This window comes from Numenius arquata, chromosome 1, assembly GCF_964106895.1.
Source record: "Numenius arquata chromosome 1, bNumArq3.hap1.1, whole genome shotgun sequence".
Classification (NCBI taxonomy): Eukaryota; Metazoa; Chordata; class Aves; order Charadriiformes; family Scolopacidae; genus Numenius; species Numenius arquata.
The window spans coordinates 67,121,633-67,135,197 of record NC_133576.1 but is presented as its reverse complement, the minus strand read 5'-3'; the positions used below and the strand labels follow the sequence as shown (position 1 = coordinate 67,135,197).

General features: G+C 41.6%; 1 protein-coding gene across 1 annotated transcript in view; it reads left to right on the top strand.

The window, feature by feature from the left end:
• JADE3 (jade family PHD finger 3) overlaps nt 1-12,162 on the top strand; it is a 69,896-nt gene extending 57,734 nt beyond the window's left edge. Inside the window, exons 9-12 of the mRNA XM_074149481.1 lie at nt 5,502-5,618; nt 6,073-6,546; nt 9,663-9,780; nt 11,270-12,162. Of these exons, the coding sequence (XP_074005582.1) occupies nt 5,502-5,618; nt 6,073-6,546; nt 9,663-9,780; nt 11,270-12,162 (1,602 nt within the window). The remainder of the gene's footprint in view (nt 1-5,501; nt 5,619-6,072; nt 6,547-9,662; nt 9,781-11,269) is intronic.
• The last annotated feature ends 1,403 nt before the right edge of the window (nt 12,163-13,565 follow it).

The following is a 13,565-nucleotide window of genomic DNA, read 5'->3' as shown; positions in this document are numbered from 1 at the left end:
TGATGTCGTTATGGTATCTGAATGACCTGCTAGAAAGGGTTACTGCTGTAAGCTAGTGTTCACTGTGTCACTGCAGCTTCATTGTCTCTCTTATTTTCTGATGAATTTGTGTACTCAGGTGTATAATTTGCATGCATACATCTACTTTTTTTTAATAAAAGTACACACCCCCCCATTGCATTATTTGTGTAGGATGGACTCTCAGATTTGTAGTTAAGGCTTTTTTTTGAAGCAAAATTTTTCTGAACAGTGGGGAGATAAGGCATTTTATAATTATAGTAAAGGCTATATTTTATAAGTAAAGGCTTTTTTGATATATCTGTGCATACATATAGGGAGAGTTTAGTAACGAAGCTTTGCACTTCCTTTATTTTGAATCAAGCTTAGCATCACGTTATAATACTGTAAATCAGAATGTTTGTTTGTGTATAAATGGAGTTTGTGTTTAATTTTGTACTTGGAATATTTCTGTTTCTTTCTGGTAAGATCCACAGATCCATTACGGTGGGTGGTTTAATGTGAGGTGGTAGCCATATCTGTCAGCACCATGACATCAGGGGGACGGATGCCTTATTTTCTGAACCTTCTGCTCCCAAGCACAGCCAGGCCTCACATTTGCAAAACTTGGAGGAAGATGTTAGGATTCTGAGTATTTTTTTAACATAGCAGCCAGATGCAGTGTGTAATTCTTAGCTGTGTCTCAGGCATATATCTGCTTTTCAAGGAGGTTATTTTTGCAGTTGCATTTTCCTTTCAAGCCTGCTTGTAGTTCCTGGCATCTCTTCTACCTTTAAGAAGAGAGGTTTTGAGAAAAAAATAAAAGATTTATTTTAAAATTTAAAAAATAAAAAGATATTGCTTAACTTTTCCTCCTGCACTTTATGAAGTGTCTTGGCTGGAAGCTCTCCTGGCTCTGAGCAGATTGGTTTTCCGAAGAGATGCTTTCTGCATTTGGTTGCCTTGATGCTCTTTCCAGCAGAAGAGGAACCAGCAGGTTTGCAAAGCAGGTGATGGCAGGGCAGGGAGCACACACTGCCTGCCTACTTGCCCACCTCCCCCTAGCTAAGGGAGAGAAGCTGCCGGGGGAGCACCCAGGTGGGAGAGCTCGAATTCAGCTGCTCCTACAGCCCCTCTGGTGGCTCCAGGCCTCAGGCACCTCCTCCCCTCCACACCAATGCCAAGTGTGTTGGCACAGTGAAGAGGTGACACCTGCCAATAGGGGCAGGAATTGCCTCTTGGACCCATTCTCTCTCTGTCTCCTGTGTTGTCACCTGGAAAACAATTCAGTCACTGGAGAAACCAGAGAAACCTTTGGGAATGAATCTCTGCTAAAATGGCAGGTCAGTTCCTGTCTGGAGAGTCACTGTGGCCTTATGTCCTGCAGGGGACAAGAAAGATCCAGAGTTTTAAGACCTGGGGATGGATACTTTAGGGGAGAATGTGTATTCTCATATACCTATTTTTCTTCTCCCCGAGATAGTGACACACTGGAACTCCCCAAAAAGAAACAGATTAATTAGAAAGTCACTGCAGTTTCCTCTTGTGACCCTAATAAAATGAAGCAAGGCAGAATGCAGAGAGGAAAGGGCCATAAACATGTCTGTGCCTTGTGGTAAAAGGTTCGAAGAGGGACTTCCTGAGCACCAAATAAAGGCTAGCATCGTTGCAGGCAATTGCACTAGGTATCTTCCTTCATTAAGTTATTTGGCACTGTCTTAAAATGGTTTCTCTTCTCTCCTTTCCTTATAAGCTAATGCTGTCAAAAGGCTTTCTTGATGCTCACTTGACTGATTGGGACGTTTGAAGGTTTTTACTTTACAAAGTGTTCTCACTTGGTTTATATTCTTTTCTTCTGCCTTTATTGTCTTTTAGTGTAAATGTGTAGTCTATTTCATGCTTTCTTAAAAGGTACTCTTTTAAAAAAAAAAAAAAAAAGTGTTCAGACCAGAAAACTTACACCAAGTGTTTTGAAATTCAAGGTCCTTCTCTGCCTCAGATAACCCATTACAGTTATGTCCTCCCTCAATCAATATGGCGTTAGCTGAAGCAGAAAGTTATTTTTCCTTGCTGCAGCTGGAAGGGTATCAAATTGACTATTCTTAGCTGTTGTTGTGAGTGGCCATCTTCCAGCCACTGGGCTGCCCTTCCCAGCCACCAATGCAATCATTGTGCACTCGTGCAGCTACTGGTGGCAGGTTAGCGGAGGACAGCAGGGTGACGATCCATCCAAATGGCAGCTCATGTGCATAACAGTCATAGAGAAGAGGCTTCAACAGCCCACTGTCTTCACTCTTTCACATTCTTAAAACTTCTTCAGAGTACAGCAGTCAAAATGTAACCTGATACAAGGTGAAGATGGATCATTTCTGCCTTGGGATGGGAGGTTTTGGGGAATGGAAAGGTTTGCCTCTCTGCTGTCTGGATCCCTTCTGAGCAGCAAAGTTCAAATAGACTTTGCCTTGACTCCTCTCTTTGAAACATGCAGGAGGCATGAGGCCAGTATAAATAAATCGCACCTGACTCTGTAAGCGCCTCTTTGTGCTTTTAGAAGGTGGAGTAATATAAACAGGCAGCGTCACAAGCTGAATGGACAGTATTTCCCACATAACTGTTTCCTGACCTTATGAGTCCCTTCTGGGGAGGGAGCAGGGAGAGCATTAAAAGGGGCAGAAAAGGGAAAGGGAGAAGATCTGTGTCAGTTCCCAGCTCCTGCTGGGAAGCACAGTGGAAAGCTGCTATTACTCAATCTCCAGAAAAAAATCACTGAAGATTCTGGTTTCCTTTAGAAAGGAATATAGACAACCTGACAAGTTGATATAATCCCTTAATTCCCAAAGGAATTCTTGCCTCTTAGTGTAGTGGTAACTGGGATGAGAATTGCGGTCAATCTTTGTACAATATTGTTTGAGAAATACCTGTGCAACTTGTAACCAGCTCTGTTTTGAGCAAGGTCAGGTTAGGTTGATGAAAGGCTCTTTCATTTTGGAAGCAAAAAAGCTTTTGTTGGAAGCAAAAAAACATTTGGTGATGTTTAGAGTGCTGGACATGATTTTGTGGAACCATTCAAGCATTTCAGGGACAGCCTTGTCACTCTCCCACCAATTTATAGGAAGGCCACAACAGATTAAATTGATTGTCATCTCTACCTGATGCGGGCATCACACATTGCCTGCCTGTTCTCCTTGTCTGATAAAACCTGGACCCTCTCTGAACCATCTCACTGTCTTCCTAATGAAGACTTCTGGAAATGCTGTGCAGCAGGTTGACCCCAGTATATTCCAGAAGATATGGCTTGCAGTTAGAGGAGCGGAGGATGAAGTATTATAACAAATATAAATCTTACTAGAGTCAATTTATGTCATTAGTTCGTGAACTTCTGATAAACTTTTTTAAATGTGGAAAAAGGATGAACCAAGTAATCTCTTGCAAAGCTGTCTTTTCCACCTCCTTAAATCATCCTTAGAGCAATGCAATGATGAGGAAAGAGTAGCAAATATACTAAATTCGAGCATAGCAACTATGACTCTTGAGCTTGATCAACTTAGCACTGCTATCTTTAGATAAGTCTACCTCACAGAGGAGGTCTGCTGAAGCAAAGCCTTTCCTCCTCAGGGATTAAGCAGGTTTTAAAGTGAATATGTGCATGAAGTGATTGTTGATGTATCCCAAAAGAAAGCTTGGAAATTCAGCTTAGACTCTTGCAAAGTCAACGGTTTAATTATCACGTTAAACTAATTCGTATAACCTGAATTTCCCTAGGAGAATCTAATCTTTGAAAACTACTGTAGCATAACGTTCTTAAAGTTTTCTAGGGAAAAAAAAAAAAAGCTCTTCAATCTCAGCCTTAACCGATTTTTTTAAGGAATTAGCTTTATTCTGGCTTCACAGTGCCACAGAGCCTAGGAACGTCCTTTCTTTAAATCCTTAGATCTGACTCCTTTGAGAAGAGGCCCTTATCCCACCTCTGGAGATACAAGTCTGCTCTGTTCTGGTGAATTGTTCATAGAAAGTGTGGAGATCTTCCTAGCTGGAGTCGGCATTGTATTTCTGCTTCAGGCAGGTAGCCCTCCAAAGCACACAACTGCTAAATTCAAAAAGTGCTGTGAAAGCTCTAAAATCCAGGCTTTTGGAGACTGGCATTCTTGGGACAGAACAGTTATCTTATGGAAATCTTCCACCATGTGCCATTCTTATACTGGCCCAGTTCTGCATGTTGGTCATGCAGAGCTAGCCAACTTTTTGTTTCTGCCCTTGGATAAATCCTGTCTGTCAGGAGTGGCTCAGGTATGCCTATGGAGATAATTTGTGTCTGGTTTGGTCTCCAAATTATGGAGGACAGTCCTTGTTTACCAGTATGGACAACAGGCAGCTGAGAAATTTCTACAGGATATGTGGACATTAGTATAACAAAGAATAGGAAAAGGCATCCTGAGCTTATCTGAATTTTTTTCTTTCTTTTAGTATTAATATCCATAATGTGGTTTGCCAGAGACAAATGGATCATCCAGACTAAGTATATAAAAACTGGCACAAAAGAATATACCGTGCTTTGCAGTAAGAGAAGTTTGTTGTATTCTTTCTCAAATTATCCTTGATACAATCTGTAGTTAAGAAAGCATATTAGAATCACCTCTTGCATTGGGAGCGCTTGATGGAGAGGCAGAGCTGGGAAGTGAGGCTTTCCCTGGCTGCTGACTGATAGATCTGGTTCTGAAGCAAAGACTGAGGGGGTGATCTGATCAACACCTATAAATACTTAAAGGGTGGGTGTCAAGAAGAAAGGGCCAGTCTTTTTTCAGTGGTGCCCAGTGACAGGACAAGAGGTAACGGGCACAAACTTGAACATAAGAAGTTCCATCTAAACACGAGGAGGGAACTTCTTCGCTTTGAGGGTGGCAGAACACTGGAACAGGCTGCCCAGAGGGGTGGTGGAGTCTCTGTCTCTGGGCATTCAAAACCTGCCTGGACGCATTCCTGTGCAGCCTGCTCTAGGTGGAGCTGCTTTGGCAGGGGGGTTGGACTAGATGATCTCCAGAGGTCCGTTCCAACCCCATATCATTCTGTGATCTTAAAGAAGGAGTTTTTCAGTAGGTGTGGGTTCTGAGTATCTTGTATTTTGGTACTTTTTTTTAAGTTTGACCTGTTAAAGCAGCACAGAAGAAAACACACACCCTCCCACACCCCCCGCAAAAAAAAAACCAGTTGAAATAAACTTAAGCATCACTTACTGCGGTCTCTCAAATGGTCATAACAAGGCATGCTGTAGGTACCTCAAATGTTTTAAAGAATTGCAGCTTTTAGCCACCAGATTAAACGTAGTATTCCAGAATACTGTTTTCATGTGGGATCTTTTAGGGTCCCTTGCTGAGAAGTATGAGCACATGGAGATCTTAAAGTGAGATAAATGTGTGGTCATGTTTCTTCTTGTGGTATTAATGGAGAACTTGTTTTTATTGCCTTGGTAACTGCTTCCCATGATGGCTTTGTTTGTTTGTTTACAGGTTAGCATTGCTTGCCCAGAGAGGATGGAGCCAATCACAAAGGTGTCTCACATTCCACCAAGTCGGTGGGCTCTAGTGTGTAGTTTATGCAAGCTGAAAACTGGTGCTTGCATTCAGGTACGTGCTTGTCCTGTGGTAACTCTTGGGCCTATGTGAGAAGGGCAATTTCGGTTTTGCATTTTGTCCTTCCTGTGTTCTGAGATGCTTTAGAATGCAGATGACCATTGGATAGATGCTTACTTTGTCACAGCTGTTTGCCATCAAATTAGTTCACTAGCAGGGAGATTTTGGAGTTAGTCTGAGTTGCTTTCTGAACAAGGCTGAGATGTGGAAGGACTGCTACTACGTGGGTCAGAGATGGATAGAAAGGTCCTTCTGTTGAACGCTGTTCACAAACAAATACTAAATCAGATGATACCAACTTCAAAGAGGTCAACAGATATTTTTAAGAGTGATTAGGAAATATGTTTTGTAGGAATGGACTTTCATGTAATTAAGGTAATTCTGTCCTTTTTTCTGTTTTGTTGCTACTGTTAGTGATTGAAGGTTATTTTTTTTTGTTTGTCTGTAGTGCTCTGTGAAAAGCTGTATCACTGCCTTTCATGTCACCTGTGCCTTTGAGCATAGTTTAGAGATGAAGACTATCCTGGATGATGGGGATGAGGTCAAGTTCAAGTCGTATTGTCTAAAGCACAGCAAGAACAAACAGAATTCGCTGCCTGATGTTGATGAGCACCCCAAGAGCGTGTCAGACCAGAAGCAAACAGAGAGCGAGAAAACCAGTTTGCGAGCCCAGAAACTCCGAGAGCTGGAAGAAGAGTTTTACTCACTGGTTAAAGTGGAGGATGTTGCAGCAGAACTGGGCCTCCCTAAACTTGCTGTAGACTTCATCTACAATTACTGGAAATTAAAGCGAAAAAGTAACTTTAACAAACCATTGTTTCCTCCCAAGGAGGATGAAGAAAATGGCTTGGTGCAGCCGAAAGAAGATAGCATTCATACTCGCATGAGGATGTTCATGCATTTGAGGCAGGACCTAGAAAGGGTAAGAGTTTAACTGGTAAAGTTTTGAAAAAACTATTCGCAGGTGACCAAGGTCTTTGTTCGTGGGTGGAAGTGTGAAAGGCGGAAGCACAGGGAGGTGATTTTTCGAAAGAATAATTAAAAAAAAAATAAAGAAAAAAAGGCCTTCAACTCTAGTCTTTTGGTATGCTGTCTTGCCTGCTGCAGAGTCTTTCAGGAACTGTCCCTTCTTAGTCCAGTGAGAGATCCAATGTGAAAGGAGTGCTTCCTGACTTGCTTAGAGGTTATTCCTTTATGTATTTTAAGATGTATGTTTCTTATGCACAGTGGACATATTTGCTAATGGACTCTTCAATTTCAACTTCAATTGAGTAAATTTATTTGACCCAGCAGTAATTGTTGCTAGTAATACAGAGTCAATAACAAAAGATGTTGCTTTTATTAAATTAAATTAAGTGCAAACAGCAAAGGAATGGGGCAGGCTTAAAAAATTCTTATCATCCACCTTCTGTCTTGGGATGGAGGGACTCAAATCAATTGTACTTAAAAAGGTGTTTTGTAATGGTTAGAATAGAATGGTAAGTACTAGCCAATTCTGAGTTTGGAAAAATCAATTTGCATAGGTAAAGCAGTAAATACTCTTTAGTGACTATGCATTAAGCTTCTGGAGAATCCTAAAAATATATTAAAGCAGAGCTTCTCACCCTCATCGTTTGAAGGCAAGTAGGTGAAATCCTAGGTGGTTAACTTCCATGGTGACTTTTTGGCTTCTCACACACAGAAGAGTGTCAGCCTGTACTCATACTACTTCCTGTGACATCTGATTCAGTAGTCTTACGTCTTTTCCTCGCCAGCGTGCTGGTGTCAGCTAGTCTCAGGTAGCAGACAGGCTGAATCACTCGTCACTCTCTTGACCTAGATGCTTTCACTGCATGTAGCTGCCTTAGGCGCTACGGTTGGTTAGCGGTCTGAAAATAACCCACTGACTCTGCCACTGCTTGTGGTTTTACTCAGGAGGAGGTAAAGGAAATTATCTTTTTACCAGTAGCAAGCTGGGCTCTTATCATATTGCCAGTTAGCTGGTAGTTGAAAAAGATGGAGCTGTAATAAATTCAGAGCAGATGTGCTGAATGTGGTACAGAGACATCAGAGAGGAGAGGGGAAGGAAAAGCAGAAGAGATAAAATAGTGTAAGAAAAGGAAAAACAATACTGGAGAGAGAAGAACATGAAAACACAGAAATGAGTGTGGGAGCTGAGATTTGCACTTGTCAGTGTAATTCTTGTATTGATTTTAGTCTACCTTTTCCAGGACCACTTTAGATATGATTCCTTATTTAAAAAAAAAAAAAAAAAAAAATCCAAAATAGTCTCTTGAAAGAATGAGCTTATTTTGTTTGAGTGATTGGTTTACATCAAATTTTGTTGAAATTGATGTACATATTCTGAGGTACTTCGTAGTTTGAAGGAGGTAATTCATAGTTTGAAATGTCTGCCTCAAAGTTTCTGAACTTCTTTGTGCCACAGGATTTTCTACTCAGTTATATCTTGGGATGAATATAAATTTGGGAATCTTGGAATTTCCTTTCTGGGGAGAGAGGTTCCAGTTCTGAACAGATGGAGTTGAGTGCTGAGGGAAGTATGTTTGGCAAATATCTTTCAACCAGTCGCTGTGCTGTTTCAAGAACTTCCAGTGCTTCTTCCTTTTCTCAATACATTAGGTGTAAATATTGCTATTAACTCAAACAGTGAAAGTAGAATTATATGGGAATGAATCAAGAACCATAAAACGGTTTGGGTTGGAAGGGACCTTAAACCCTTCCAAATCAAGTTCCAATCCCCCTGCCATGGGCAGGGACACCTCCCACTGGACCAGATTAATCAAAGCCCCATCCAGCCTGGCCTTGAACACTTCCAGGGATGGGACATCCCCAACTTCTCTGGGCAGCCTGTTCCAGTGTCTCACCACCCTTGTTCTAAAAAATGTCTTCCTTATGCCCAATCTACGTCTACCCTTTTTCAGTTTAAAACCATTATCCCTTGTCCTGTCACTACAGGCCTTCGTCTTTCTTGTAAGCCCCCTTCATATACTGAAAGGCTGCTATAAGGTCTCCCCGGAGCCTTCTCTTCTCCAGGGTGAACAACCCCAGCTCTCTCAGCCTGTCTTCACAGGAGAAGTGCTCCAGCCCTCTGATCATCTTTGTGGGCCCTCCTCTGGACCTGCTGCAACAGGTCCATGTCCTTCTATGTTGGGGGCCCCAGAGCTGGATGCAGCACTTCAGGTGTAGTCTCTGCAAAGCAGAGTAGAGGGGCAGAATCACCTGCCTCGACCTGCTGGCCATGCTGCTTTTGATGCAGCCCAGCATGCTGTTGGCCTTCTGGGCTGTGAGCGCACGTTGCCAGCTCATGTCCACAAGTACCCCAAGTCCTTCTTAGCAGGGCTGCTCTCAATCCCTTCATCCCCCAGCCTGTATTGATAACGGGCGTTGCCCTGACCCAGGTGCAGGACCCTGCACTTGGCCGCCTTTAACTCTACGAGTCAATGCAATGGAGTCTGAAAAGAAACTGTGGAATGGATCAGCCAAAATATGTACATTGCACAAGAAGCCAGTGTTCTTTTAGAGGTGATCTATGTGTTAATTTTGATCCAAACAGGCCAGCTCTCTTGGGTATCTTTGTATAAAGTGTTACTTTAAATGTTGCAATAATTTTAGGGTTAACAATCACAGTGAAGCTGTTAAAAGTCATTCTATGAAACATTTTGCAGGGAAATTCTGAGAGAATCCAGTATTGCCTACAGTAACATCCCTGGCATCATATATAATAGAAGCAGGCTTACAGACAAGCAAGTCTTAGCAATTACTTGCTTTTGACTGGAATTTTGTATTTGCTCGCTGTTCTTACAGATGAAAATACATTGTGCTGTCTTGCAGAATATATTCTAGGCATTCATTGAATTGGCAATTAAAAAAATTCCCGGATATTTTTTTAATTAGTAGTTACATATGTTCAGTAATATTCACAAGAACTTTGCCGAGGGATTTTGCACGTAATGTTTTAATTCTGTTGTTGATACACTTTTTTTAACTATGTTAAGATTTAGTTTTTACTGCTTATTCAGTCTTGTTATTCCTCCATAGGTAAGAAATCTCTGCTACATGGTAAGCAGGAGAGAGAAACTGAAGCTCTCTCACAGTAAAGTACATGAACAGGTCTTCAATTTGCAAGTCCAGCTCATTAATCAGGAAATCGCTGCAGGTAATCATATAAATACAAAATATTTGCAAATTCTTTCTGTATTTAATCTCAAAAATGTGTTCTCTTTATGTTCCTGCTTATTCTTGTAAGTACACAGTCAAAAAAAGTAGCAACACACACAAAACTCATTAATCTCTTAAAATATTTACTTGGATATTTCTTTATTTTATGACCATTTCTGATATGCGCCTATTACTTATCAGTCACTATGGCATGCAGATAGCAGAAACGAGCTGGTGGTGATCTCTTTGCACTTCTTGGCTGCTTTTTATGGTACTGTTTTCTCTACAGCAAACTCTGTGCTGCTGCTTGGCTCTCCAGCTGAGAAGGTTTTTTACTTGTCAGTAGTCAGTTCCTTCAGGCAAAAGAGAAGAGCGACTGATAGGAATCGCTGCTGTTCTCATATTGCCGTGCATGCTTGATGAACAGCGCAAAAAGGCATTTCTTAGCCTGCCCTCTGTGGTTACTCTCCTTCCTTCAGAAAGAGTTTAAAGTACTCTGGTTTGTAATCGTGAGTAGTAACTGCTTAGGAATGCTCATGTACCAAAGCCCGCTCTGCTCTTAATTTTTATAGTCATCTTGAAATAAAGAATACAAAATTTGGAAAGTGGAAGAGTATATATTACAGTGCAATTACTCTTTCTTTTTTTTTTTTAATAGGGAAGGCAGCTTGTTCTTCAATGTGAAATTAATATTTTTCTGTTCTTTCCAGATACATAATATGTTTTTCATGACCAATTTAAAGTGAAGTCTTTTTGCTTTTTTTATCTCTACGTTTGAAACATGGATAGGTTTCATTAGTACTGACAAGGTGGTATTTTTTAAACTGTTTTAGGTCAGACTAGTATTCTGTGGAAGCAGCAGTACTCCAAAGCACTTTGGTTTTGTGTAAATGCATTTTATTAGAAATGTCTACTAAATTTATTTGATGTCTTTACAAATACAAGTGCTTTTTTAATCCTTATTAGAATAGCTTGATAGCTACTTTACAATGGTGCTGTATGCATATATTATCATAAAGACTAATATATCGGGGTGAAAAGACCTCTAAAGCATAGAGAATTTTATAATACAAAGCAGAGATTTGAACTAAGTCCAAATTGAAACTCAGTTTGAAGCATTGTTTTTTCTCCATCCAAAACTGAATAATGAACTTTTTTTATAGCTTTGTTGGAACTACTTCAGTCATATCTCAAAACTGGTTCAATTCATTGGCTTAAGGCCCTGTAAAAAGGGCACATTGTTGTTTTTAATGGAAATGCTAAAATGCTTACCTAAATTCTGAAATGGTGGATAATTTGGAACAGTTTTCTTTATCCCAGCTTCTCTTTAATGTCCTAAAATAATTTCACACTAATTGTTTGCAAATGCGTTACTGTTGAATGACCTTCTAATGGACTCTTAAAACTTGTTACAGATAACAAAATGATTATCCTCTTTTAAAAAAGCCTCTTTTTTTTTTCTGTCCCCTCATCTCTTTCTCCTGTAGGCCATACCCTGACAAATGCACTAGAGAACACACTGTTCTACCCACCTCCCAGGATCACCCTGAAGTTAAAAATGCCCAAATCAGCACTAGGAGATTGCAAAAACAACTCGCTGAAGCCTGGCAACAGACCGCTTTCTCCTGACAACAACAGCACTGTTTACAGCAAACGGAGTGTGACCATGTCAAAGGAATCATTTGAAATTAAAGCAAAATCTTACTCCAGGTATCAGCACGACAGCAGAAGTAACGGGTTGCTGGCAGGGATTGGCAAGCCTCGGAGCGAGGTGAAGGATTCTGGCCCCATGCAGATGCCAGAGTTTCACCGGGGCCAGCCATCCGGGAAGCCCTTAGCGCTCCAGGCTGCTTTGCACGGACAGTCTTCCATTGGGAACGGGCGGGTGCAGCAGGAGAACTCGCGGCTGGTGGCCAAGTCCAACGGTCTGATGGGCAGGGCTGGAGACGTGAGCCAGAGAGACAGCTCCAGCCAGACGCCCTACGAACAAGAGTCCGTGCTCACGGCTCACTTGGCCAGCCAGAGCGGTTTCAGAAAATCCACCATAGAACATTTTAGCCGGTCCTTTAAAGAGGCTACCAACAGCCTGGTGAGGACCACGGAAGACCTCCGGTGCTGTGAAAAGCCAACGAGAAGACTTGCAACAAAAGATCGCTTGTGGAGCAAGCAGACGCTTGAAGGTGCTCCGTACCAGGACAACGACGGCTACTGTCCTGACTTAGAGCTGAGTGACTCTGAAGCAGAAAGTGACGAAAACAAAGAGCAAGTGAGGTTAAGACGAAGTAGCTCAGAGAGAGAAAGCCCAAGTAAGGACTTCGGAAGAGATTGTCACAATAGAAACAAAAAGAATATGATTTCTCACAGTTCGGTACAAAGGTGATTAGAAGCCCCCACGGGGTAACTCAGCCTTTATGTATTCCAGCGTACCAGTGCAAAGCTCAGCATCAGAAGGTTCCAGAAAATAGTCCAGGACCTATGTTAGGAAGAGTTGCAGTAGGGGATGGGGGGAGGGGAGAGAAATCAGAGTAGTTTTGTTCAACTGTGAATTGGCTTGCAGTCTTCGCAAGGTTAACTGAGTTATTGCAAAGTCATGTGGAAATCGATGTCTTCTATTAGAGGGTAATATCTGGGAGAGCACGAAGCAGTTAATCTTTGTGTAAATTCAGGAAACTGCTTCTCCCTCACTAGTTTATGTGCGAGGCAACGTGTTCCTGCTATGTCAATCTCATGACAGTGGTGAGGTATTAAAGAAGTCCTTGTGTTGCTCTAACGTGGTGCAGGAGACTGCAAACGGAGACACTGAAACTGCATTCCTACAGCACCTGCAGCATGGCTTTGATCCAGCAACGCACTCGCGGATGCGTTAGGAAGTTAAGCACGTGAAAGGTCCTGCTGGTTTCCCCCCCCAGGAACATTTGTGCTTAGATCTCCGAGCGCATGCTGGTGTGCTCTGCTGGATCAGGCCCAAAGTGACTACTAAGTGACCATCCTCTTCTGCAGGAGGCTTTGAACCGCAGTGGTGTTTGCAGGCTCCTCGCGGAGGGTGGAAGCAGGCGCTGCCAAACTCGCTGACCTCTAGATGTGGCCCCCCCGCTCCCTGCTCTTGCTGAAGGTTATGTTTCTCTTCACAATAATTTGCTTATTTTGTAAATATATAACTTCTAGTACTTCAGTTTTTTTTAATCTCTGTACATAGTTGCTTGTTGTGGGATGCACTTGTAAATATTTTACCCAGCTAACAAGTACAGATGGCTAATTTTGTGGATAGTGTTTACAAAAGTAGATGTACTACTTCAAAGAAAAATGCTATTTGACACTTAAATTTAGGCAATCACCAGTGATGCCAGGTTCCTCTTGAAACTGAGATTTCACATCCAGAGGTGTTTGTACCTGGTATTTTAAAAATAAGCTGAATTAGAAGTGATTTTGTCTGAACTTTTAATGCAGGCCCAAATTTTCAACCCTAGTTGCCTGAATATGGGTGTAGGAGCCTTACTTCTGGCATCTAGGTTTGTAAAATTTTAGCCAGTCATCATTTGGAGTATGATTTTTTTAATTGCTGAAAATCTATTATTTTATTAAGCTGCTTTTCAACCTCTGGATCAATTGCTGTTTCCCAAACTAAAACTTTCTTGTATGTCCTTTAAAATTAGCAGTTGTTAAGGAGTGATTAAATTTCAGCCAGTATTGAGGAAGCAAGAAGAGGAATCCTTTTCTGTTCCTTTCAATGGCAGGGGATTTTTTTGTTTGATTGCAAACAAACTACTTGTTTTCCAGATGGTG